The 27,587-nt window shown below is 39.7% G+C and overlaps 1 protein-coding gene across 3 annotated transcripts; it reads left to right on the forward strand.

The window, feature by feature from the left end:
* The first annotated feature begins 1,658 nt into the window (after nt 1-1,658).
* On the forward strand, nt 1,659-27,388 carry c17h6orf136 (chromosome 17 C6orf136 homolog). Of its 3 annotated transcripts, none has more exons than XM_035183081.1 (7): nt 1,659-1,869; nt 2,755-2,947; nt 15,291-15,974; nt 23,630-23,718; nt 23,852-24,052; nt 24,208-24,277; nt 27,111-27,388. In XM_035183081.1, the coding sequence occupies exons 2-7, from the start codon at nt 2,849-2,851 to the stop codon at nt 27,252-27,254; spliced, it is 1,287 nt and encodes a 428-aa protein (XP_035038972.1). In that variant the 5' UTR covers nt 1,659-1,869; nt 2,755-2,848; the 3' UTR covers nt 27,255-27,388. The 3 variants fall into 3 exon arrangements, with proteins under 3 accessions (XP_035038972.1, XP_035038973.1, XP_035038974.1); XM_035183082.1 differs by lacking the exon at nt 1,659-1,869 and adding an exon at nt 12,792-12,878 and having other exon boundaries at nt 2,808-2,947; XM_035183083.1 differs by lacking the exon at nt 1,659-1,869 and adding an exon at nt 12,789-12,878 and having other exon boundaries at nt 2,810-2,947.
* The last annotated feature ends 199 nt before the right edge of the window (nt 27,389-27,587 follow it).

Below are 27,587 nucleotides of genomic sequence, written 5' to 3' on the forward strand. Positions count from 1 at the left end.
ATGTTACAGGATGTTAGATAATATGAATGAGGGCACACTCGAAGTAGTGTTAAGATTATTTAATAAGATATGGGATACAGGTAAAATCCCAACAAGTTGGAAGCAGTCAGTAGTAGTTCCAACAATTAGGCATAAAGGGTAAATTGTATAACTGGCTGTTAAATGTCTTATTTGGAAGAACAATAGAAGCTATAGTGGGCACAGAATATTCCAACAAATATTCAGTAATAAATGGAACCCCACAAGGTAGTGTATGTAGTCCAGTATTCTTTAATATAATGATTAATGATATTTTTAAACAGGTTGAGCAAAGCATAGGGAAATCACTTTATGCAGATGATGGAGCACTCTGGGTTAAGGGGCGAAATTTGGAGTACTTAAAAAATAAAATGCAAACTGCGGTAAATAAAGTGGAGGAATGGTCAAATAAATGGGGTTTTAAAATTTCAATAGAAAAATCACAGGTCATATGTTTTACTAAACGCCACAAACCAGTACAAATTCAATTATTCGGTCAGCCACTAAAACAGGTTGATATTGTCAGATTTCTTGGAGTTTACTTTGATGAAAAACTTACCTGGAGCGCACATATAGATAAAGTCAAAAATAAATGCAAGAAGATAAATAATATACTATGATGTATGTCAGGGCGAGATTGGGGAGCTAGCAGAACAGCACTGTTAAATATTTATCGGGCTCTTATGAGAGCAGCTCTAGATTAGGGAAGCATAGCCTACATGTCTGCTGCAGAAACCAACCTTAAAAAACTAGACGTTGAACAAGCTCAGGAAGACATTTGTACAAATTTCAAAACATATAGGCACTGGTGAGAGGAGCAGAAGAGAGAAAGTCATTACCCGTCTGAGAATTGGTCATACAGGATTAAATGATACCCTTCATAAAATAGGCAAGCACCCAACCGGACTCTGTGAATACTGTAAACAACCGGAAACTGTCACTCATGTACTGATAGAATGTAATAAATATAATGAACAAAGAAAGGAATTAATATCAGGATTAAAAGACGAAAAGCAAAATATCACATTAAAAAATTTGTTAGGAAGGACTTAAAAATATATACATAATCTTCTAAACAACTATTTAAGAGAAACAGGACTTAAGGAAAGAATTACGTTTTATGTTCTTTTTTGTTTGTTTGTCCGGTTTTTGTTTGTTTGTTTGTTTTTATTTGTATTTATTAAGTTATTTTTGTTTGATTGTTTGTTTTTATTTGTATTTATTAAGTTATTTTTGTTTGATTGTTTGTGTACTGCTAATTTACTGATCCACACTCCAGTCCAGCAGGTGGCAGTAATGAACCTATACGCTGGTTTGCCAACCGCTAATAAGTGTGCGTGTGTGTGTGTGACTTTGTTGAAGAACAGCGTGTTAACTGCTTAATAACTAAACACGTGACTTTGTCAACTAAATCATCCCAATAAAAAATAGAACACAAGAACGTGCTCGGGCCCTAATAATAATAATCATTTCAATTTCAATAGGGCCTACGCACTGTCGGTGCTCGGGCCCTAAATATCATTAGCAGGAGCACAACACAATTAGCTGGTTTGAGATATAGGATACGGCAATATGCTGCGGCAGCTGCCACAAATACCGGAGGTTACGTGTGGCAGCTTCCGCTGACACCGGAAGTCTCGCTACAAGCTGCCGCTGCCGCTGCCACAATTTGAGTTTGCTGTCACTCGGGCAAGGACACACAGGGCTGCAATGACATTGTGCAAGTTAGCTAAGTAGTCCTTACTAGCTCATTACCACCGTTAATCCACTGGTTACCACTATATAAAACATGTCATGGAGATGCGCTGTCTGAACAGCTGTCGGTCTTAAGAAGGTTTTCGTCCGTAACAGGTAAATTTACCGCACGTTTGCCGAGCCGGTAGCTAGCTCAGTACTAGCTGCTTGCGGGTAACCCTTGTAAGCTAGCAGCTATTGACTCATATTAGGCAGTCAGCGCTAGCAAACAACACGGACTGTAGTGTCAGCGATTAAAGGAAGGTATCTCGAACCATGTGTCCCGACTAATATTGTAACTGTGTCCCAAACAGTGATCAATAGCAACTTAATATGCATCCGGTTCAAATTCAACCTAAATGGTTATTGACATTACATAAATGTTCGGATTAATGTAAAAAATAGTGGCGTCAATCTCTCATTATCACAATTTATTGAAACCACATCAGTGCCCATTTTTTTTTTTGTCCGTTCTTTCGCCATATAGGCACTCTTCCAAATACATGCATTTAAATAACTACCACCAATTATCAGTAAATACTTAATATCATCTGTTGTATTAGGCCTGCGATTTACTGTAGTTAATTTTTTTAAGGTCTTTTACATATGTTTTGTCCTTTTTACAAAAAAAAAATCAACATGCCTTCCATACGTTGCTAAGTGACATCTTAATTTTACTGGAAGGTATTCACATAGAAGATTTATACCCACAGATACCGTTACCATTTACAGGTTTTTAGAATCTGTTTGGGTAAAACATTTATTTTGGAGTATGTTCATGACTGCAGAACTCATTTTCAGCTGTCACGGTGGAGTCTCTGATTATAGACATGTGGTCTCCTTAAGGTCATGCGCTCCTGGCATCAGCTCTGACTACCAATGTAAAAAAAAATTCCTATACTAATAGTTCTACAGTGAATATCTGGCTGTCATTTTGAGGACATGGGCAATAACCAATTCTTGATTTCTTCCTGCTCTGATTTGTCTTATCTGTGTTCTCAGGTCTCAAGGACACAGTGTCTGTGTCTTTGCAGTGTCCTCTGTGCTGTGGGTGATGCTCTGCTGGTGACTGGGGTTGCCTTGCCCCCTGTAGTGAATGGCTGTGAGCAGAGGTGTTGTTGCCTTCTGGATGGGTTGTGTCGGCAGCCATGGCAGAAGGCAACTCATCAAAAAACAGAGCTGGACCCTAAACCAGGTAATCTGTTTGATTCTAGGATCCTCTGTGTGTGAATTGGTTAAGGTTAAACAGGGTTTTGAAGGTCATTAGAACCATTTGAAGCGATTTGACCAAGAAGTCATTGATTCAGAACCTGAAAAGATTCTGAGCTGAAACCAATAACAGAAGACTGAGTAGAGACTAGAGACATTTTTGAAAAAAAGGATCATGATGACATTTGACAAGACCATTAAAGGCAACAATAATTGTTTAATTTGACCCAATCTTTTTATCTAAGATACTAAAGTGGCAAACTTTTCTATATGCAAACATAATGTTCACACCAATAATGATATCTTCTTGACTTATAAGCAGTTTCTTCAGCTTTACAACACCAGTTACAAATGATCTGCTCATACTCAGTCAAGCATGGTTAATAACATGGCATGTGCACTCAGTAGGCCTCAGTCATCTGACTAGGAGGTGTACTGAGTCTTATTGAACACTGTTGCACATGCGATAAAAAAAATCTGTGTGACCAAATTTTTCCCAAACATTTAGCTGGTCTGTCTCTATGTATTTTAGCGAGTTGTGTTGTGCTTCAGGATGAGGGCAGAAGTACTGGTTGGTTTGTACCGTGTCTCCTGTCTGGGTGTGCTCCCTCCACACTTGTGCGGACCTGCAGTCACTTTACATTTTAACAATAAACAGCTAAATGTAATGTAATGTAACACCGTGGTTAACTTTGGTGTGCATAGATGACTCATCATTAATTTGCACAAATTGTACTCGATCTGAAAAATAGGATTTAAACCAGCTATGGGTGGTTCCTTTAATGCCAATTAACTGTTTTAGTCCCTGTAATACAATTTGATGGTCAATAGTGTTGAATGCTGCACTAAGATCTAACAGAACGAGGACAGACACAAATCCCTGATCTAAAGCTATTTGAAGGTCATTAGTGACTTTCGCCAAGGCTGTCTCTGTGCTGTGATTGGCTCTAAACCCCGACTGAAAGTCTTCATATCATTGCTTTCCTGCAAAAACTCACACAGCTGATTGGCTACAACCTTTTCAAGGATTTTAGACAGGAAGGGGAGGTTGGATATTGGTCTGTAGTTGGCTAAAACCTCTGTGTCCAGGGTGTGTTTTTTGAGAAGGGGTTTGATTACAGCTATTTTAAAGGACTGTGTTACATATCCTGATGATAAGGAGAGATTCATTGTGTTCAGTAACGTATTATCAATTAGGGGCAGAAATTCAAAAAGTAATTTTGTAGGAATGGGATCTAAGATACAAGTTGTGGGTTTAGAAGATGAGATTATTTTGGTCAGCTAATCAATGGTGATCAGAGAGAAAGCTGTGTAAATAATTGGTAAGATTCTCAGCTGTTCCTGAGATTTCTGTTCTTGATGGGGTATTAGTGCCAATTGAGGGCAGGAGATGGTTGATTTTATTTCTAATAGTTAGAATTTTATAATTATAGAAGGTCATAAAGATATCGCTATTCAGAGATCGAGGAATACTGGGTTCGGTGGATGTGTGACTCTGTCAGCCTGGCTACAGTGCTGAAGAGAAACCTGGGGTTGTTTTTATTTTCTTCTATTAATGTGGAGTAGTAGGCAGCTCTTGCTTTGTGGAGGGCCTTCTTATATGCTTTAGCACTATTTTTCCAGGCTAGGTGATTTTCAGCACAAATGTTGGAGCGCCACTTCCTTTCTAGTTTTGTTGACGCTTGTTTTAATTCATGTGTGTTGGAATTATACCAGGGAGCTAATTTAGTATTTTTTACACGTTTCCTTTTTAGAGGCGCTATGGAGTCTAATGTTAATCGTAATGACTTTACAGAGCTATCGACAACATGGTTAATCTCAGTGGAGCTAGGGTTTTTAAAGAATTCATTGGTTATAATAATTGAATAATTGAAGAATAATATACACACCTGCCATGCTGCAAGTACACATGAAACATACTGTCTGATCACCATTTGCTTCTCTGTGATGCAAATGACATGTTAGTGCTCTCGTTTAAGCAGCAGATTTTGTTCTGTAATATCACCAGACTCCCTTTTCAATCTTGCACTTTTGAAAGTTGTTAAGTGAAGATAAACTTTGTCTATGACTAACTCTTAATTATTTGAGCCTTCTTGTAAATTCAGTTTGTTATTTTCAAGTTTAGGGAGGAGAGGCTTATCCTGTCTAGTGCTATTTTTCATCTCTTACTAGTCCTGTTATATGGCATGGTATTGTTAAACGATGCCTGGAGTGAGACAGGTGTGGTTTCGGGATATGCTCCACATGGGCTGGTTGTTCGCATGCTGGTTTCGGCCCAGATGCGGGTTTCCACCTCATATTCATGGCCATGTTTTTTTAAGTGGTGGAACAGGTTGCTTGTGTTTACAGCTTTTACTATCACGACATGTAGGGCTGGGCTATAAAACAATATCGATACAACGTCGATAGAATGGATAGAACTCATCCTGTTAATGTTTTGACTAACAACACGAACAGCCAATAACAGGGGTTGGAAACCCGCGTCTCCGGAGCCGCATGAGGCTCTTCAGCCCCTCTGCAGTGGCTCCCAGTACAGTGTTGCCTTCAATGAACGATGTTCATATTTTTCGTGAACGATGAACTGAAGGAATCAGTTTTCATTTGATGAACGTTTACATTCATTTTTTAAAATCATCACTGTATCAGGCCATCATGTGAAATACCAGAAGTGAGAGAAAATGTGTGCTCCCAGACAGTGCACACTCACAGGCCCTGGGGCTCCGCCCCCATTCACCCGCTCACAGCGACAAATGTAGTGAGATCATAGCTCGTTCACATGAAGCAGCCAGTAAGGGACTTTGTTGAAGAACAGTGGAAACTGTGAAAACAGTTTCTCTAGTCACAGCTGCTCAATGATCAGAGCAGAAGCTGCCGTTGGTTTGTACCGAGCTGGACGCTCACAGTCAGGACTCAGTGTTAAAATGACAGGAGCGACACACAGACATCATCTGACACCATCGATTAATGACTAAACACATGATCTTAAGTTTGTCACCTAAATCATCCCAATAAAAAATACAACGAATGAACGTGAACTAGTTCATTTTCATCTGCATGACCTGAACTTTGAACTAGTTCATTTTGAACTGGCATAACACTGAGTATTACTATATACAAAACCGTATAAGCTGTGTTATCAAATATGTTTTGTGCCTCCAGGCAAATTTTATTTGGTGGAAGAGGGGGCAAAATGGCTCTTTTGATAATAAAGGCTGCCGACCCCTGCCCCATGAGAATGAGAGTAGCGCCACGCCGAACCAATCATGTGGCTAGAATAGAGTTACGCCCACATCAGGTTAGGTTGACGCACACAGCACAGAGCAGAGGAGGAGCAGCAGAACATGTTTTAATGTTTGGCCAAGCAGTGACTGAACATAGTCATGTTTTCTGCTACGTTTATTGTATCAGCCGTTTTGAATAATTATAACACCTGTGCTTCAAGAAAGACGCTCATTAAAGGTCTGGTCGTGTTTGTATGGAGGACGAAAAATGACTTAAGTATATATAAATAAATGCATAAATAAATAAGAAAATAAATATATACAGAAATAAATATATGTTGAAATAAATGTTGAAATAAATGAATAAATGTCCTAAATTTATTTCCACATTGGAAGGATTGGTCACAGGAGTGTGATGATCAAGCCCCGAAACCTTTATGTGTGCAACTGTCTGGATCGCTCAGTTGACCAATCCTGCTCGAGACTGAGGTTAGGACCTCCTACCTCATTTACATTTGGACACAGAAATACATAAATAAAAAAGTGTGTGTGTGTGTGTGTGTGTGTGTGTGTGTGTGTGTGTGTGTGTGTGTGTGTGTGTGTGTGTGTGTGTGTGTGTGTGTGTGTGTGTGTGTGTGTGTGTGTGTGTGTGTGTGTGTGTGTGTGTGTGTGTGTAAACATCATTAAAAAAATGCCTCGTCAACATGTTGTGTACAACACGAGATGAGACGCTCACAGTCAGGACTTGTCACCTAAATCAACCCAATAAATATAAAAAAATGAACTCTGAACGTGAACTAGTTCATTTTTATCTGCATGAACTGAACTTTTTACTAGTTCATTTTAAGTGTGAACTGGCTCAACACTGCAAACAGCTACTGGACAACAGTCAGCATTGAAAGGCGGAAGTAGTAGAACTAGATCATCACACTCCTGTGACCAATCCTGCATGACACAGGTTTGGACTGATTTTTCTCATTAGCATACGGATACAGAAATAAATAAATGTGGAAATATATTTAGGCCTTTATTCATTTATTTCTGTATTTATTTCTGTATTTATTTATTTTTATATTTATTTATTTATCTCATTTATTTATGCATTTATTTATTTATACTTAATTCATGTTTCATCCTCCATAGTCCTGTACTGAGTCTCTGTCTTAGTCTGTTTCCTCCTCACTCCTCCTCTGACCTGCGCTCACTTTACACTTTAACTATAAACACCATCACTGATCACAAGTTATTAGGACACGTACAGGACTGACATTTACTTTGTTTGTTTGAGTTGCTCGAGAATTTATGAGACGTATGTTTAAACCTGCTACACATCACCAGATGTAACGTGACGCGCACAGTCAGGGTTAAAGAGACCGGAGCGAACTGGAGTCATGATCCGACATCATTGATTAATAACTATTTTAGAATATAGGACTAGATGGTGAATATCCCATGTGATTATCAGTTGGTGTGTGAAGAGGGACAAAGACGAGCGGGGACACACACTCACACACAGACAGTAGTTCCTCCCAAAAATTACGACGTAACACAGTGTTTTAACTTCTTTGTTGCATAAGAAGTGATGCCCTGTTTATCCAGGAACATAAATATGAATTCATCAGTATTTTATAAAGATCAGTTCTAAGTGTGAGTGATTAGAAAACATCAGAGGAGCCACTTGTTGACCAGTGGAGTGGAGCTGATTTAAGACAAGATAAAACTTGATTAATCAACAAAACTGTTGTCTTTACCCTAGAATGGACCCTTTACATTTACATACTTAATATTTACATCAGGAGCGGGTCCTCTCTACGGAGGCCGCCATGTTTTTTACAGTAGCCCAGACTGGACAAACTAAACACCTTTTGAGTTTTTATGACAACTGAAGCTACCACAGGTTCTCCTTTATGTTTGGAAGGGGAGGTGAGGGGTATTCAGCTGCAACATAACACTTCACCACTAGATGTCACTAAATTCTACACACTGAACCTCTAAAACCAAAAAAAAGTAAAGTCCTCTGTGCCACAGAGAGTTGTTTAGGTTTTTTCTTGGTTGAAAGCGAACCACCCATATTTATAGGGCACTACAATGGGCTGATAGTCTCCGTGGTGGTGGCTGTGGTTAACTATTTCAACCACTTCAGGTAAAAAACATCTACCAACACACACAATTACAACTAGACCTACTACCAGGTATTAACAGGCCCTTAAACCTCGGTGGCAGTCGGGCAGTAACACGGACGCGCTGAGGCTGCCGCTTCCTGGCCAACATGCCCACTAAGAGGCACTCACTTGTGACTCGACGGGAAGGATGTTCGAGCGTGTACCTGCGTCCATCGGGTAGATTGGAGATTGTGTCTCACAATTCAGCAATGAGGTCTGGAGTCGGCTGTCATGATTTCTATGTAAATTCTATGACGTTTGAACCAGAAACACTACTTACTGTTTGTCACATCCTGTTGAGGCATGCATCCTAGTGCAAGTAGGTGGTGCTATGATTATGTTGAATGTTAGCATGTAGAAGTGGTCACGCCAGGTTATCAAACATGTTAAGTAGGGCTGCAGTTATTGAGTATTCTATCGATTTATTCCATCGAGTAATCGGATAAGAAATACTTTTGTGTGTATGAGTGAGTTGAGCCAACATCTTAATGTGCCCTCCTTCCACCCAACCCCTCCCATTAGACACTGACAGACGACTACAGCCTGCCACGCTCAGACTTTAATCTCAGTGTCTACTATAACGTAGAAACATATATTTATCACTTGTTTGCCTTACTTCCCTCACCACCAATCAACAGTAATTAGCAGCAGAGCTAGAGCCACCGGACTTTGTACGGAAGCACACATACAGGTGATGAGTCAGGGTATGTCAGGACAAAGGGAAGCTGTAAACGGACGATGCTGCAATTAAACATAACACTGACGATTATTTTTAATCATACAGGTACTCTGCAACAGTAATAGTCATCCGTGTGAAACACAGTGGCCACTGTGCAGTATGAGAGCCCGTCTAAAGACATTCGCCGGCAGTATATTGATTAAACGATGCTTCGAGGCAGCGAATTTGAATCGAAGAATTTTAGTAATCGATTTACTCAACTTCATCAAGGAATAGTTTAAGCCCCAATGTTAGGTGCAAAATGTATTGTCAAATTTGTAGAACATCCTGTTTCATAGCTATATGGCCACAGGCATGCTGTTGAAGGAAAATTAAAATAAAGGTTTCATTGTTGAGGTTGTTTGTTTGCACTGACCAAATTTGAAGTTGATATTAACAACATTCACAAGATATCTTCATCCCAGTCCTAATGGTCTTTGAACCAAATTGGATTGGACTAGTCTAGTTGGAACAACTTCCTGTTTTACGGCTAAAAATTTACATTCAATGCCCTTTGACAAAAACTCATGGAGAGTAGGGCTGCACCTAAATAAATGAAAACCAAAGTAAAATTCAAGTAACTATCTGGAGGAATATCAAAACACTGTTTAAATTCAAGTCTAGAAGTCTTTAGAAAAAATGTACACAAAGATGAGGTTTGAGTTTCCCCTCTTCTTATTTTTTCTTAATATATAACTACATTTCAAATTTTTCATTTTTTTCATTTAATTTCATTTAGCTGACGCTTTTATCCAAAGCGACTTACAGTAAGTGCATTCAACCATGAGGGTACAAACTGAGGAACAGCAAAAATCAGGAAAGAAACATTTTCTTCAAGAAAGCCAAACTACAAAGTGCTATATGTCAGTGCCATATAAGTGTTCCTAAAGTGCTTAATTTTTTTATTTTTTATTTTTTTCTCCAAGGTTTAGTCGGAAGAGATGTGTTTTTAGTCTGCTGCGGAAGATCTGTGGACTTTCTGCTGTCCTGATGTCATTGGGGAGCTCGTGTCATCATTTAGGAGCCAGGACAGCAAACAGTCGTGATTTTGTTGAGTGGTTAGCTCGCAGTGAGGGAGCAACAAGCCGATTGGCAGAGCAGAGCAGAGTGGACGGGCTGGGGTGTAACATATAAACAATCTCATCAAACATTAACAAATAAACAGCTAAATATTAACAACTAAAGAGCTTTAACTTTTCTCTTTGTTCCCACTTTCTCTTGTTCAGTGAGAGACCTTGTGCTGCCAGGATTTACTACCGTAAAGGCGGATAAAGCAGCGTAGGTTAAAATAAGACTACCGTAAATGCGAGAAAAAGTGCGCAGGTTAAAATAGAAACAGTCCGTCAAAATCTAATAACAGGTCTGGGTCCGTATAGAGCGGCTTCTGGATTCGCGAGTCAACGTATTAACGTAATCGATGACGTCAATTACGTAGACGCGTCTCCCCAGCCCTAATGGAGAATACAACTTTTCATCTTAAAGGTTTTTAGATTACACTGACGAAATATGAAGCTGATTCGATGAATTGTTTGTTAAAGTACAATGCATAGAATTGTCAAAAACCAAGAACTTGTACGCACAACATTCATGAGATGTCTTTATTATACTTTTAAGGGTCTTTCGACCAAATTTCAGCTGGAGGTTGGTCAACCTGCTTGGAGGAGTACATCACAGTATAAAACATGTAATTTCTTGTTGCCAGTACATACATTTACTAAGTTTACAAAGTTTGTTGTTATTACCCAGAGTGTGTGTGTGTGTGTGTGTGTGTGTGTGTGTGTGTGTGAGTGTGAGTGTGAGTGTGAGAGAGAAGACCGGTTTGAGCCTACAACCAACGGAGTGAGGACATTTTGGCCGGTCCTCACTTTCTGACCCCTCTTTAATGGACTGGTTAAGACTTGGTTTTAGGGTTAAAATTAGGTGTGAGAGAGAGAGATTTTATTAGAAGTGTCGATCATTATGTGATGATCAGTGTTGATATTGTGGCGACAAAGAAAGAAAGAAAGAAAGAAAGAAAGAAAAAAAAACATTTCTACAGAGAGGGACATCAGGTTCACCTGCATGGAGTGAAAGAAATGCATTGCACACACAGGAAATATAAAGCTCACTCATACACACTCATTCACACATTAATGGTAATTTTCTGTGTAAAGCTGCAGAACTGAGGATGATCAGCAGCCGGTGTGAACAACTGACAACCACGACATGCAGCCATAGTTTAATGTGCATAAAGTTATCTATGAAACCCTGTTTTACTACATATGATTCTAAGGAGCCTATCTGACAGAAAGTCACAGCAGTAACATGCACAATATTGAAATCATACAAGAACACTTTGATGAACGTGTTGTTGGAATTTGGAATTAATCACAGGCCTTTAACATTTTTGTTTTAATCATTCAATAATTAAGATATGAGTTAATACCCTCCTTATGTGTCTTATGACAACATTTTATGACAATGAAAACATTAATTTACCAGTGTCCAGTTTGATTTATTATAAGGAAAAGGCTTAATGTGCAAAAACCAGGCAAGGCATCTGTAGTCAATGGAAAATGTACAGTACAGTTTAATTATGTTGGGTACATGTTGTAAACACATAAACTGTGGCTTCAAAATCCTTGTTGAAGCACATGTATTCGCTACTTCCAGTAGTAGACCTTTAGGCTTAAAACACGGTGTAAATGACCTAGTTTTGAGTCGAATATAAGTGTCTGGGCTTTCAGACACTTGGATGACACCACACTTTTTTTCTGTTTTATTATGTCTGAAGAAGGGGTCACTCCTGCTGCAACACTGTTTACCCCTGATACTCCTAAAGTTTATTGTGGATTCAAACACTTCAGCCACCCAAGCAGAATCTGATATTTATATTGTTCTGAGAGATGAGCTTGACTCCCAACAAGATTTTCCAGAGCCCTCTTGAGGAGCAGATAGTCAGTCTATCTGCTTCAAAATAAGGCAGTCTAGGAAAAAAAAAATTCTGTATGATTTTGGCTTTGAGGTCACCAGCTGTACTGGATTAATACCTGGGGGAGCAAGAGGCAGATAGGATGATACCATAGGCTGTTGTCCCTGGTTAAGATACTGTTGATGTGTTAAGGTAGGGATTGACTGAGTTGCTGAAGGCCCTCAAGTTGTTGCTGTGGCCAGAGGTAGCCAAGTGGGCCTAAGATGGTCAAAAGAAGAACTTATGGATGCCTGGGATGGCTGCAAATTGAGGTATGGTGCATGAAATGTCAATGTTTTGAAAGAAGGAGGTGGGGTGTCTTTGCAGGCTCAGTTGACTTTGACATCATTGACAATGGATGTTGCTTATTAACTTTCAATTGATCAGACTGCACTGGTATATCAGCTGAAACAGAGTCCCATGGAGCAGTTGTCATTTCAGACAGGGGGTAACTTAGCTACTCCACCCTTAGCACAGATCAAAGGATATAAATGTGAAGAATGTGAAATTGCAACCTCTGCTGTCTCTTCAGGGGGAGTAGTTGTGTATGAGATTTTACTCTGTCAGAGGCTGGAAACCAGTTTACCCTTCTCAAGCACCCTCTCTGCTTGTGTGAGCCTCCTAGCTCTTGAAAGTTTATCGGTTAAGAAGCTGGGGTTTTGTGTGGCTTCATGTGCTTGGTCATCAAGTTCCCTTTAAGTCCTTTCTGCCTCAATTCCCCCCTTATGTTGTTGTGTGATTTCCTCCAGTTCCATTAATTTAAGTTTTTCCTCCAGCAGAGCAGACTGTAGTGGGTCCAGAGCTTTTCTTGAGGAAGCTCTACTCCTTGTTGATCCAGAGGAGGCATGGCTATGGTGTCCATTGGAGTGAGTATGGATGGATGATCTGTTTTCCTGTTCCTGTGCAGCTCCGCATGAAGGCAAATGTTGAACACCAACTGTAGTGACATAGTCTTTAAGATAGGCTCGGGGGCGCCTGTCTTGCTGCACCCTGCTTCTTCCTGATGGCATTGTTTTTGGCCTGGCTCCTTACTGGTTAGTCTGTGTAGCTGCTGTGTCAGCTTTGGGGTGAAAGTCAGGTTTGGACACACCAGGTTAGGTCAGGGTTATCCGGGCTCATATCATCAAGTCTTTAAAGTCTGGCTCAAAGGACCATTTGTTGGATGAGATTTTGCTGTTGTAGACTGTGATGATATGTACATCAAAAAGGGAAGGAGATTTCAATTCCATTTTAAAGCTTTTATTTTGTATTCAGGTGTTGGTGATTGAATCAGGTAATTGTGATCGTGCTTTAATATTGTGAAAAAAACAAACAGGTGTACATCAGAATCTAGATTTTGCAAAGAAAAGAAATCAATAAACAGCACAAAATCAAACATATTTCAAAGTAATCACATTATCTTAATTTCAAAATCAAAATATTGAAATTACGTTACTTAACGCACTTGGCCACAGAACAGAAGACTTCAACAAAGGTGCAGGTAAACGGTGAATGTCTGTGAGGCAGCAGACACAGGTGCTTTGAGCTACCTGATCAGTGATCAGCTCATAAATGTGGGCTACAAATCTTGAAAAACACACATTATTGTTTAAATGAAGACAAAAAGAAACAGGGTCATTTTTTACGTGGTATTTTGTTTTATTTTTAATAAATGTTACAGTTAAAGTAAAGTAAAGTACTCACCACTATGCCGATGGAGGGGTGGGTGAAGTGTTTGAGTTGACAAAACACTTTAGGAGCTTTAGGGGTAAACAGTGTTTCAGCCAAGGCGACCTCTTCTTCAAACATAACATGCCTCCATACTGCTCGTGTGGTGTCATCCACGTGTCCGCAAGCCCCAACATTCATATTTGACTCAAAACGAGGGGGATATATGAGGACATTTAGGCTTAAAACACAGTGTAAATGATGCCGTTTAGAGTCGAATATGAAGGTTGGGGCTTGCGGACACTTGCATGCCACCACACAAGCAGTATGGAGGCATGTTATGTTTTTTCTGTTTTATTATGTCTGAAGAAGAGGTCACGATTGACTTCAATTGTATTGGATTTGGCTGCAACCCTGTTTACCCATGAGATTCCAGAAGTGTTTTGTGGACTCAACACTTCACCCACCCCTCCATCGGCATAGTAGTGAGTAGATAATGAGTGAATTTAAATTTTTTGGTGAACTATCCCTTTAAGGTCTAAGCAGGACCAGTGATGCATCAATCCCTTCAGGGTTCTGGAATGGTGCAAGTTCAATGTTTCAAATTTAAACTGTATTGACCTGGTTACATGTTAAGAGTTGCCTGCAATGGACGGTCCGCATTACTTATAATTCACAAACAGCATAACATTGCCCTCATACCACATGCACTGGTACTTTGTTAAATTTCTGTTGGATAGGATTCTTTCTATTCTTCCCAGTCTATCTACCTGCACCTGCACTCTCATCTATGTATGAGTTGGGATCTCAGAACCTGCACCAAAAGTTATTGGGTTCTTCCCTGGCCCATCTCTGCACCAAGTTTGGTGCAAATCAGTTTGGTACTTTTTGTCTGATCTTGTTTATTATTAACAATGTGGTATTGCATCTGCATATTTGTGTGGTGCTGGTAAGAGTGCATGCAATATATACTTATGTTTCATTGAGGGAATGTTAGATGCAGGCTGCTTATGGTGACAGTTAATTGTATTTACAAGTATTAAATTAAAGCACTTGTACAAAGATGGAAGCATGGACAGCTGCAGAGATAGTTTACTCTGAATGCATGTCAGTTAAAGAAGAGCAGAGGTTTCTACGGTGTTTCCTCTATGATTTATTTCAGCAGTGGGGGCAATTTGTTTAAATGCATGTCTCAAACTCTACAGCAACTCAAACAAAAAACACAAAGTAAATGTCAAGTCCTGTATGGGTCCTAGTAATTTCTGATCAGTGTTGGTGTTTATTGTTATAGTGTGAAGTGAGCACAGGTCAGCGGGAGAGTGGGAAGGGAGGACATGCAGCAGGGTAAATAGTCACGGTACAAGGATACAGGGCCTATAATGTCTGCCCTGATCCTGAAGCAGCGGTGGTAATAGTTTTGCAGAGCCAGCTCAATGGACGTAGCGGCAATCTGGGGTTTCTGTCACAACTTCACTTAATTCCAAGCTGCATGGAAAAGGAAAAACTGTCTTAAGAGGTCAAAACTTCTACATTGATAATGTCATAAAAATTCAGCATCAATACACACAGGAAACTGTTGCTATTACAATAATGTATGTTAAGATTTTACTAAGTTTGTCTTGCTCCTTCAGGCAGTCAATTGGTTTTGGATCCCTCAGACATGCCCCCTGAGCAGTGCATCATGGGCCCTGGAACCCCCCAACAGCCTGAGATATCAGAACATTAAGCAGCCAGTGCTCTCCCACCCATTCCACAATGTCAGCCATCTTCAGAGAGAAGGTTACTATGAAGAGGACTTGGAGGAGTTGCTCAGCGTGTGTGTGCTGGTGCGACAGGGTGAGTCAGATGGTCTCCACACCCTGCTGGAAATCCCTCTGTTCAGTCACATTAAACTCGGAGAGCTCCTCGCTCTGGGGGCTCACAAATCGTCTGAGTTTTCCTTTCCCCTAACCATGGTGGATGGCAGCAGAGAGGATGATATCAGCATGGACAGCTTTAAGAAAGAAAGTGCTGATGCTATAACGAGAGAACAAGGCTGTTTCAGGAGCCTGTTTGAAGCAGAGAGGTGTCCAGCACCGTTCATTTGCGGCTCCCACTATTATTGTTTCCATTGTCCGGGCACAGAACCTGTGCCTTGCAGTGAGCTGAAATCTAAGAGGCTGGGTATTGGACTTGATGACAAGCCTGTGGAGCTACCTCTTCTGCATCCTACCACTCTGTGTAGCCATACAGAGAGAGCAGAGGGTGGATATACTAAAGGAGACACTGAAGAAGAGGAGAAGTTGGCTGTGATGTATGAAAGACTGGGTATAGAGGTAAGAATGCACACCGTTTGGATAACATCTTGTCTACAAAGTGGGTATACTGTGAGTACATATATTCTAAATCCAATCGGCCAACCCTATATAGCAAAAGTTAAATGCTACACATGGTCTCTGTATTAATTAAACCTAAAATCTGTCTGTTCTGTCAGACATCTTATGCTTTGTATGTACAGGGTAGTTAAACTACCTGACACTTGGGCTGGGAGTGATATGGCCTAAAACAAATAATGCGATATTTTTTGCGATACACAATATATATCTCGATATTTTGAAATCTCCTCTAAATCACTGTACAAATGTTAAATCCATAAAAGTCCACAGGAAGTTGCTCAGCTAGCTGACGTTAGCATTTCCAATGGTCCCTTAATGCACCTCGTCAGAATCGATCAGCAGACATTTATGCTTAAAACACAGTGTAAATGACCTTGTTTCGATTCGAACATAAATGTCGGAGCCTTCTCATTGAGTGTGGGTCATAGAGAAAACTCTCTGTTTTCATTGTTTGTTTCTACTGTTCTTCAACAAAGTCACTGACCGGCTGTTTCACGTGAACTTCCTCTCAGCTGTGTGTGTGTGTGTGTGTGTGTGCGTGTGTGTGTGCGTGTGCGGCGTGCGCGCGCCAACTCGCTTCGAGCACACACAAGCGTCCACTCGCTGGAGTGAACACCATTCACGTTCATCATTTGTAAACTGATTCGTTCGGTTCAGCGTTACACAAGAATATGAACAAACTGTCAATAACCGTCTCTGAACTCTTGTCAACTCGCTGGGACTCTTTATTTTTGCTCTCTCATGCGCTCTGAGTCTCCTCCCGCCTCTCCTGATACAAAAATCCACATGCGCGCAGGAGAGATTTCTGGAAGGGCGGTGGGAGTGAGCAGTCTGCTGTGAGAGGGGCATGAGAAGAGAGTGAGAGAAGCGAATCTCAAAGAGAATTTCATGCTGAGGGCTTAAAACATTCACGTGAAAATGTATACTTGATGGTCGCGATAGTCATTTTATACATCGCACGTGGTACAAGCTGTAATGCATCAAGTATATTCGATATATCGCCCACCCCTACCTGACACTGCTGATTTGACGTGGATAACTCCTCAACACCCAAACAAGTGCACATAACAAGGATATGAAGTTATTTTTGTAATGTAATACAGCTGTCATTGTTTTGAAGAAGTTTTACTTAACTGATCTAGCATCAAGACCCACATTTTTCAGCCATTAAATCAAGTTCCAAATTTTGAACTGCTAGAATTTATTCAACAAAAAATACTGTAGTAAAACACAATGCCTTCATGAACTGTAAAAAATACCAAAAGTTTTATAAATGTGCAACTAGGGCTAAAAACCTAATGAAATAAAAAGGCAGGCTAATCTTAAGTTAAAGGCATATACTGTATGCCTTTTTTAAACAAGTTTAAAATAGTGATGCTATCAATATTAAGAATCTAAATTTAATTGTAGCAGAGATTAGTCTATCATACTGAACAGCATTATACAATGAAGAATATTCACTTTACTTGAACACTTCATCATATGGCTAATAAAACAGACCAAGTTTTGGGGAACTAATGGGATAACTGGTAATTAGGGCCCGAGCACCGATGTGCAAAGGCCCTATTGCTTTTCGTTTGATTGTTCAGGCAAATGAAACGCATATTTTACGGCTTGAATATAATGGAAAACTCACAAAACTTTGCATGCTCGTCAGGCCGGGTGGAAATTTACGTATTCTGGAGTAGATGGAAATAGTTGTGGCAATATTGCTCAACATCGCCCCCTGAAACGCAGCAATTCCGTCTAGTTTAACCAATCTTAACAAAATTCGGTACACACGTGTATCATGACCGGACAGAAAAAAAGTTCCTGCCACCAATTTGATTAATGCAATAGGAAGTCAGCCATTTAGGATTTAGTGGCCATTTTGGCCATATTTTGGCCATTTTACATGTTGTGTATTTTAACAAACTCCTCTTGGAGCTTTCATCAGATCAACTTCAAAATCAGTGAGTGTCATCTTAATAAGATGTAGATTAAAACTACCTTGATTTTTGAGTTTTCGTCACACAGTGTGACGCATCTTGGACATACATGGTCCAATTGACTCCAAACCCGGCCTGATGACATCTCCAAAGAAATCATGACTTAAAATCACAGCGCCCCCTGGTGGCAACAGGAAAGGTCTTGTTCTTTGCACGTCTTACACTTTAATTATTCCTCCTTGTCCATTGACCACAATCATGTCAAACTTTATCAGAAAGGCCTCAAGACATTGATGATGAAGTCATATGGAAACTGTGAGTTTTCCTTGAACGCCATGTTAGTGGCGTGGTGTCAAATTTCAACAAGTCGCCGTGACACACGAATTCGCTTTAACTTCTGTGTACATTGTTTAATCAAGATCTATTAGTCTATATGTAGTGACAGTGATAGTGCCCCATGTCCAATCTGTGCCAAAATATTCACCTATGATCAGAATCCCGGACTGAACAGCTCCATGTGTCAAAAATATGTCAGGGTCATAGCGCCACCTACTGAATCCCCATGAAACAGTAAGTTTTTGTATCTCGGACATACACGGTCCAATCTACTCCACACTTCTGATGACATCTACACAGAAATCCTGATTTCTAGTCACAGTGGTGGCAACAGGAAACACCAATATTGACTTGAACTCACGATGCCACCTACTGGAAAGTCAGTTTTAAATTTTTTTTATTTTGTTGAGTATTCTGTAGTGTCCAATCATCCCCAAAATGTATGTTTTGTAACACTCGTAACAAGACACTTATACACCAATTTTGTCTTAACTTCACAGCACCATTTACTGGCACTGCATGCTTTCTCCTGCTGTGTTGTTAACAAAAGGAGTGTCCCTCAATTAATAGTTTTGGTAGTTAATTCAACAATCACATTCATTTGCCGGATATAATTGTACCACGGGCCGTATGTCTGCTCTAATCCTATGTTCTTTGTCTGTCTTCCCTAATGTCCATTTCTCCTTCCCTCTCTTGCTAGCTCTCTCTGTCTTCATGGTGATGAGGTCGTATACCTTGGGTCCCACTTGGTGGTGCCTGGGGTTGTTCAACGTCAACCTGAATCCATATATATATAGACTTATAGTTTTTGAATAATCTCACATTGTTGGAGGGCTTTGCTAGAGTGTAGCTTTCTCTTTTCCAGTGTTTTTAGCCAGGAAAGATTACTTTAATGTCTTAGATGTTGTGATTAGAGCATGTTTTTAGAAGGCGAAGAGGTATTGAGGATGACCACTGAGCAGATCACATGGTCTATTCCATTTGGAGACCTTTCATTCTTAGACAAAACATGATACTCAGACGCTGTGGTAAGGTCCTTTTGATGATGCCTTCTGTTTTAAAACACTTAAAGGAAAACTCATTTTAACTACATTATCCCCTACTTGCACAAATGCAACTTTCCTTGAACATTCCTTCAGATGCATATTTGTTGACCTGTATACAGCCTCCTGAGCACACACATCTCTGTGTGTAAATACACACTCCCTAGATTTTTCATTCATCTTTTGCACTAACATTTCCCACCTTGGTAGCTCCCCTTTGGGCATTTCCCAACAAGATTCCCAACTCTCTTTCCCCTTTAGAAATATACGAAATGATGTACACAAGCATACGTGTCACAAACAAATTGGAGGTCAATATTAGCATTCCATAATTTTAACAGTGCTTTGCTGTACTGATTTGTCCAAATCGCATTAACCTGCCTTTTCAAACCCACCTCTCTTTTCCTACCACAACGATTATATGCAGCTTGAAAAAGTATTTGATTTATACCTAAACGCTCAAACACCTGTTCTACTGTTACATTATCAGCTTTCCCATCAAAAATATCCTCCTTAACCTCAGCTAGGATTTTCACTGCGATCTCCTTTTTCATCATATCAGATTTCCCCTGATTCTTGCATGCACAAGGGTTACCATCTACCTGACATGTACAAGTCTTTTTTCCATCATCTGCACCAACGCTACGGGATATAAATGTTTTTGCAGATGGCACCCTAGGAAAACTGAAACAACACATATAACACGATTTGGAATGTCACTTTAAATCAATCCAATTTTTTTGTATAGCCCATACTCACGAATCACAATTTGTCTCATAGGGCTTTAACAATGTGTGACATCCTCTGCCCTTAACCCTCAACAAGAGTAAGGAAAAACTACAACAAAAAAAACTTAAAACAGGATAAAAACAACGTAGAAACCTCAGAGAGCCACATGTGAGGGATCCCAGGACGGACAGATGTGTTAGCACAGATGTAGCAATCTCTAACAATGTCTAATCCTGTGACGGTAATTCACACATCACATATGTTATGGAAGTTTTCTGAAAGCAGGTGATAGGAGAACTCAGGAAGAAGCTGTTTTCTTATGCAGAAGGTTTTAATGTAGACTTGATGCATCAAGTAAACCAGAAGGTGAAACGATATACAAACGTCAACAGAGTAACATGAGCAATTGTCACCCCCAAGTCTGAAGATGTCTTCCACAGCATCCCCATATATCTCCCTCTACATGCGTCACCCATTCCAACAGGGAAGGGCTAGAATTGCTGTCACTCTGTTACATGTAGGAGTTCGCATCCTATTGGATAGTTAAGCCTAAAGTTAGCATTCCTAAATCACATTGTGTCCTTACTTCTTGCCACCGATAAAATACGCAAAAAAGTTGAATTAGGTGATTGTTGAAGTTGGTGCCTCTCTGTCTGGCGCATCTGAATTAGTTACGAAAGACCCTTAGCGTAGATGTTACTATGCCAAAAGGCCAACACTGTTTTTTTTTTAATACAATATTTTTATACAATTTGACTGTATATCAAAACGTATACAACAATGAAACAAAACAAAACAAAGACAGTCACAGGTTCACACACACCCATACACACACAAGGGGCAGGATCAATAATTCCATGTTACCCGTATAACATTTCCTTTTCAGACAGTGATGCATGTTTTGTTTGCCAGGAAGGCCATAAATGAGTCCCAAATACAAACAAATTCTTCCTGTTTACCTTTAACCATATATGTCAACCTCTCCAGCCCAAGACCTGTCATCAGCTCCCTTTTCCACATTTCAAGTGATGGTGGTTCTACATTTTTAAGCAATCATTCTCCTTGCATGGAAAAGTCTTCGTCTGTTTCATTGTTCTGTTAAAGTTCCTCATCTGTGTTTTTGTTGATGACATGGGCATCCTCTATCCAAAACAAGCTATGAACATGTGGTGAGCATTGCCTCACCACACACACACCACACACAGAAGAGAGAGAGAGAGAGAGAAGAAGAGAGAAGAGAGAGAGAGAGAGAGAGAGAGAGAGAGAGAGAGAGAGAGAGAGAGAGAGAGAGAGAGAGAGAGAGAGAGAGACTCTGAACAACGCGAGAGTCCCAAGACTTTGCAGAACGCACAGATATCTTTTTTTTTTTTTTTTACTGGTGAGAGTTAATAATTGTGACCGTGGGAGTGACTTCAGGGCTCCTTCCAGAAATTTTCTCTCAAAATTAACATTGGAGTCAATGGAGAAAAAAATCAGACCACCTTCGGCTTTAGACCTCATAGAGCCAAAAGCTGAAGAGAAAAATATCGCCCACTATCATCTAGCATAGGTCACCTATAGTCGGACCGTGTTTACGGTAGTAAATCCTGGCAGCACACGGTAGAGTTTACTTCTCTCATTGAACAAGAGAAAGTGGGAACAAAGCTGTTTAGTCGTTAATGTTTGTTGAGATTGTTTATATGTGTAATGTAGTATATATATATATATATATATATATTTATATATATATATATATATATATATAAATATATATATATAAATATATATATATATATATATATATATATATATATATATATATATATATATATATATATATATATATATATATATATAAATAAAGGAAAAGGGGAAACCAAAACCAAATCTGTTTATTGATTTTTTTTTTTTAAATTAAGCACTTTATTTTAAGATAAGTTTTTCAAAAGCTCTTTTATTGATTTATTTATTCATTAATTAAATGTATTATTGAATTTACACTGTTTTGATATTCCCCTCCAGAAAGTGACTTGGATTTTACTTGGACAGCTAAATGTAGATTGATATATTACTTTATTTAATTGGAACAAGCTCTTGCACTAAGATTTTGTATGGGACTGTTAAAGGCTGATTGGCAGTTCAGATTGGGCTATTTTTTGTTGTGGAATAATGCCTTGCAGTGCATAATTTGTTTTGTTTTGTCAGATTTGTTTGTATTTAATGGAAAGTTGACTTACGTATAAATAAGTAAATGTATAAATACGGAAATAAATGAACAAATAAATAAATACAGAAATACATGAATAAATGTGACTTAAAATTATTTCCACATTTATTTATTTCTGTATTTCTGTGTCCATAATCTGTTCCTAGCGACGTTCACGTTAATTTTTTCTATCATTGTATCCCATCAGGAGGGAGAGAAACTGTGTGCGTGTGCTCTCAGCCAGCGCACACATACATAGGCCCCCCACCTAAATCATCCCAATAAAAAAATTAACAAATGAACGTGATCTAGTTCAGTTTTGGAACCGTGAACTTAGTTTCTCTGCATGTACTGAACTTTGAACTAGTTATTTTTAAGTGTGAACTGCAAACAGCAACGCTACTGGACAACAGTCAGCATTGAAAGGCAGAAGTAGTAGGACTGGATCATCACACTCCTGTGACCAATCCTGCATGATACTGAGGTTAGGACCGCCTTTCTCATTAGCATACAGACACAGAAATATATGAATGTGGAAATAAATTTAAGACACTTAATTATTCATGTCCTGTTTAATTACAAACTCTTATTAGAGTTACAGGGATCGACAGTGAAAACTGTCAAGACGGGTTGGCTACCACTGCTTTAGAGAGAATGAGGCACGTATTCAAACACGTGCACACCATGCGCATGTAGTTCGTCTGCTACACACAACACGAGACGCGCACAGCCAGGACTTAAGGGTTAAGGTGACAGAACGATCGAGATTCATGATCCGGCACCAGTGATTACTAACTAAATTCATGTGGTTATCGGTTTTTGTGAGCGACAGAAACGGGCAGACATACACACACACACAGACCGGCTGCAGACAGGAGGGAAGTTCCTCCCGCAGATTATCACACAACACAGAGTTTTTTTGTACTTATTTGTTGCAGAAGAAGCAACGCTACGCTTATCCAGGAACATATAAAGTGAGTGATTAGAGAACAGCAGAGGACCAGAATCTCTTGTTCATTAGCGGAGTAATGCACCTCGATGTGTGCAAACTCACTGCTTCCCCACAACTTGTTAATGGACTCGCTTCTTCTGTCGAGCATGACTGTTTAGTCTGAAAACAGATGGAGAATATGTGAAGTTATTAGTGTTTTTATTTTTAAGCATGTTTTGCAGTTAATGCACATATAAGGCAATGGTGTATCATAAAACCGAAAATGTAATCTTGTCAACAAAAATAATCATTATTAGCTTTATAAAGATTGAATTTGTTTTCAAGCTCCTGACTGTAGTTTTACTTACTACACAATGAGACTGCACACTGAAATTTGTATTTAACTTCAACATCAAGGAATTTATTATGTGTTTGTTTTTCAGCTTCCAAGTTTCTTTATAAAGAACCATGATTACACCATGTACTCAAAGGATATAGAATTCCTCAATGGCCTCATGAATACCAAGACCAGGTGAATCTGTTTGTTTTATTTGGGCTGATTATACCTTTGTCTTGATTGCAACTCATCTGCGCTGACCAAATACTGTATACACATTTGCACTGTCATGATTTCACTGTGATTGTTGCTGTGTGTGTTGGTATAGAGGACGTGTGCTGTACCAGCTCATCCTCTCCCTGTGGCGCCTACTGTGTCTGTTTTACTACGCTGATGCTCGGTTGGAGGTGCTGAAGCTCACCAAACACATGGAGGACAGAAGCATTAAGGCCCGCTGGAGGATTAGGGGCCTGCCCTTCCACTCTGTGCTGCTGCGCTTCTATCGCAAAGACAAATCTCACCTTTATAGGTAAACTTGTTGCTGTCTGATAAGACAACTTCAAATTCGACTAGCTGTTGTCTTTGTTTTACCTCACACAAAATTTTGATTTCAGGTGTTGTGTTTATACAAGAAGCCCCTTTTCACAGTGATTGATAATGTAACTTAATCCAAATCTGTTACAGGTCATATGATGCATTCTCTACATTTTACATTGGACAGGATGGACTCATTCAATGTCATAAAGTTGAAAAGGTAAGAAGCTAACTCCCAATATGTACCTGCTGGTATTTATAAATGACTTCAGTGGATTTGTGAGTAGTTAAGAGCCTTCCCAACACCCCTTTTCTCTTTCAACTCATCATAGAACTTGTTGGATGCAGCTGCTTCCTGAATAATGTTTGCTGATGTCCTCTATTTTTGCTTATTCAGGACATTTTAATCATTTCACATCATCCAATTAAATTTAATAAAAAACATGAGTAAACAAAAAATGCAGCTTATATATTATCATTCAATTTTTTAAGGTAAATAGTTATTCAAAACCTAAAACACCCATGTGAAAGAGTAATTGACCCCAAAAATCAAATAGCCCTGGATGGCAATTAAGCATTTGTGATAACGTCTGTTTTACATCACCTAGTCTTCTTTACAAAATTGTTTTAAGAAGTGTTTTGCCCATTCTAAACATGCCTTTTTGGAATAGGCTGTTTGCTTGGCCTGTGGTAATATTGGTTTCAGCTTGGTTTCTGAAACTGTTAAAGTGCAGTAATTGAGCCGTGGCATTTAAAGAGCGACTGCAGGACTCCCTGATCCGGAAAAGCAGTTGTCCTTGCCTTTGTCATGAATATGCTGTTGTTGTGATCGACAATGTCACCTAGGTTGATGAGTCCCAAATGCCCCTCCTGCAGAGCGCTGGTCGTCATTCTAAACATACATGTTCAGAATGGGCTGTTTGCTTGGCCTGTGGTAATGCTGTGCAGGCTACTTCAGAATTATTCCTCGTCATTAGTGAGTCCTACTCAAGAGGCGTACAATTTACTTTTTTTTACTGTTTTCATGCTGGACATTGTGTGCCGAGTTTTTTTTATATACAGTCCATGGTGCAGAGTGAAGTTAAAAGACTTAACGTTCATCCTAACTGGTTTATCTACAATGAAGCCATTGTGCATCTATGATTGGATTGATTGTTTGCATCGATTTTAAAGTAAATGTTTTTTATGCCTTTTTATGCCTCCGTGCTGTAGACAGCCAGTGGCTTTTGACATTATGTTTTCCGGGTGTCCCTCCATATGTCCCATTCTTGTGAATTCGATATCTCAAGAACGCCTTCTTAAAATATGCTACGAACATTCACTTGGACTCAAGGATTACCTGGTGTGATTTTGTTAGCCAAAGGTCAAGGTCACAGTGGTCTCACAAAAGGATGCTTGTGTTTTCCTTGAGCATGATATCTTAAAGGGATAGTTAACCTAAAAATAAAAATTCACTCATTATCTACTCACCACTATACCGATGGAGGGTTGGGTGAAGTGTTTGAGTCCTCAAAACACTTCAGGAGACTCAGGGGTAAACAGTGTTGCAGCCAAGGTGACCCCTTCTTCAGATGTAATAAAACTAAAGAAAAAAACACAACATGCCTCCACACTGCCCGTGTGGTATCATCCAACTGTCCGCAAGCCTGGACATTCATATTCGGCTTGAAACAAGGTCATTTACACATCCTGAAAAGTCCACTACCAGAAGTAGCGATGCAAACTTGAACTTTTACCAGCTTGTGAGAATATCTTTAATTTTGGTACAAACATTCTGATTTGATTTTTTTGTGATTAAAAATAAAAAGATCAAGGTCACATGACCTCATGTTGTTGTGAATGCGATATATCAGGAATGCTCAAAGGGAATTTCATAATATCTAGCACAAACATTCAATTGGACGAACTGATTAGAATTTGGTGGTCAAGGTCACTGTGACCTCATAAAAACATTTTTGAAAAAAACATAAAATGCCTCCTTACTGCTCCTGTGGTGTCATCCAAGTGTCGTAACAGCCTCATTTACACCATGATTTTAGCCGAAATGTCGACTGTTATCCTCAGCCCAGAGCCATGTTCGTGCACACACTGCTCTCGTCGAAGGGGCGCGAGACAAGATTAGCGAGTTCTGGAGATAGCTGCAGTTACTCTCCCAATGTCTGTGCCAGCGCCGTCACCAGCAGAAGCTGCTGCTGCTCTGTCATGCTCATGATGAGGTCTGTTGGGTACGAGTGTAACACAAGAGGTTACTGTGGTGATTTCTCTTAGCAGTAAGTACACAACACAGAGCTGAGCTGAACCAAGGCGACTCCCACAAAGTAAATGGAAAGTGTTTTGTGGACTCACATACTTCATCCACCCCTCCATCATCATAGTGGTGAGTAGATATTGAGTGAGTCTTATTTTTGGGTGAACTATCACTTCCATTGAGGAAAACATGGGAACCTGAGGTTCCCTATAGCAAATCCTCCGTAGACTAATGTCTTCAAACTGTGAGGAAGCAGGCAGGTCGAGTGCTACAGATTTCGACACCAACATTTCATTTCAGCACCGTCACCAGCTGAAGATGTTCCTGCTGAGGTCTAATAGACGCAAGTGTAACACGAGAGTTTACCGCAGTGGGTTCTCTCAGGATAAAGTACACAACACAGAGCTGAGCCAAACCAAGCCCACTTCCTACACAAGTACATGGACAGGGGCAAAAACACAACCTCCTTGGCGGAGGTAACAAACTGGCAGGGTTGAAAACCTAACCTCTTTGGCGGAGGTAAAAAGGAAGAAATTAGGAAAGGGGCACAGCACTGTAGGCACTTTCAGGCGTTAGTCTTGTTGTCCTTTTAAAATTGATAGAATGAAGGAGCAATTTGTCTGCATGGCTCTAATTGCTGTCAGTAACTCAAATAAATGTGACCACAGACAAAGATTTTGTCAGCTGAATTTACAGAGAACTAATAACATCTTGTTATCCTAACATGTGATATCCAACCGAAGTCAGTCAGCTGTTTTTTATATCATGTTCACCTTTCTGTATGATTTTCCTTTCTGTGTTACAGATGATGCCAGCTCAGCCCCCTGTCGCGCCCAGGATAACTTCCCTCATGGCGGGGGCTCTGGTGGCTCTAGGGGTGCAGGAGCATCGACCTGCACTCAACCTGTTGCCCCTCCTCCTTTCCTCGCTGCGACATAGCAGAAACTAAACCAAGGATAACCATTGGAAGAATAATGGCTAGTGTAATCAACAATATGTCCAAGGTTTATGTGACTCTTCAAAGTTTCATTAATTTTCGACAGAGGGACACAATAAAAATGGGTTAAACATTCTATTCTAAAATTGTAGTTGCCTCCTGCTTTTCTTCTATGTAATTGTGGTTTAGATATTATTGTGTAACCTGAACACAGTATCCATAGTCACATGGTTTTCATCCCTACCAGTCAACTGCTGAAGTTGTAAAAACTATTTCAAAGTTGAGAATGTAAAACTCAGCATTTATGTTTTTGCCTTGACTAGGCCTTTATGCCTAGTTTATACT

Source organism: Hippoglossus stenolepis, chromosome 17, assembly GCF_022539355.2.
Source record: "Hippoglossus stenolepis isolate QCI-W04-F060 chromosome 17, HSTE1.2, whole genome shotgun sequence".
NCBI lineage: Eukaryota > Metazoa > Chordata > Actinopteri > Pleuronectiformes > Pleuronectidae > Hippoglossus > Hippoglossus stenolepis.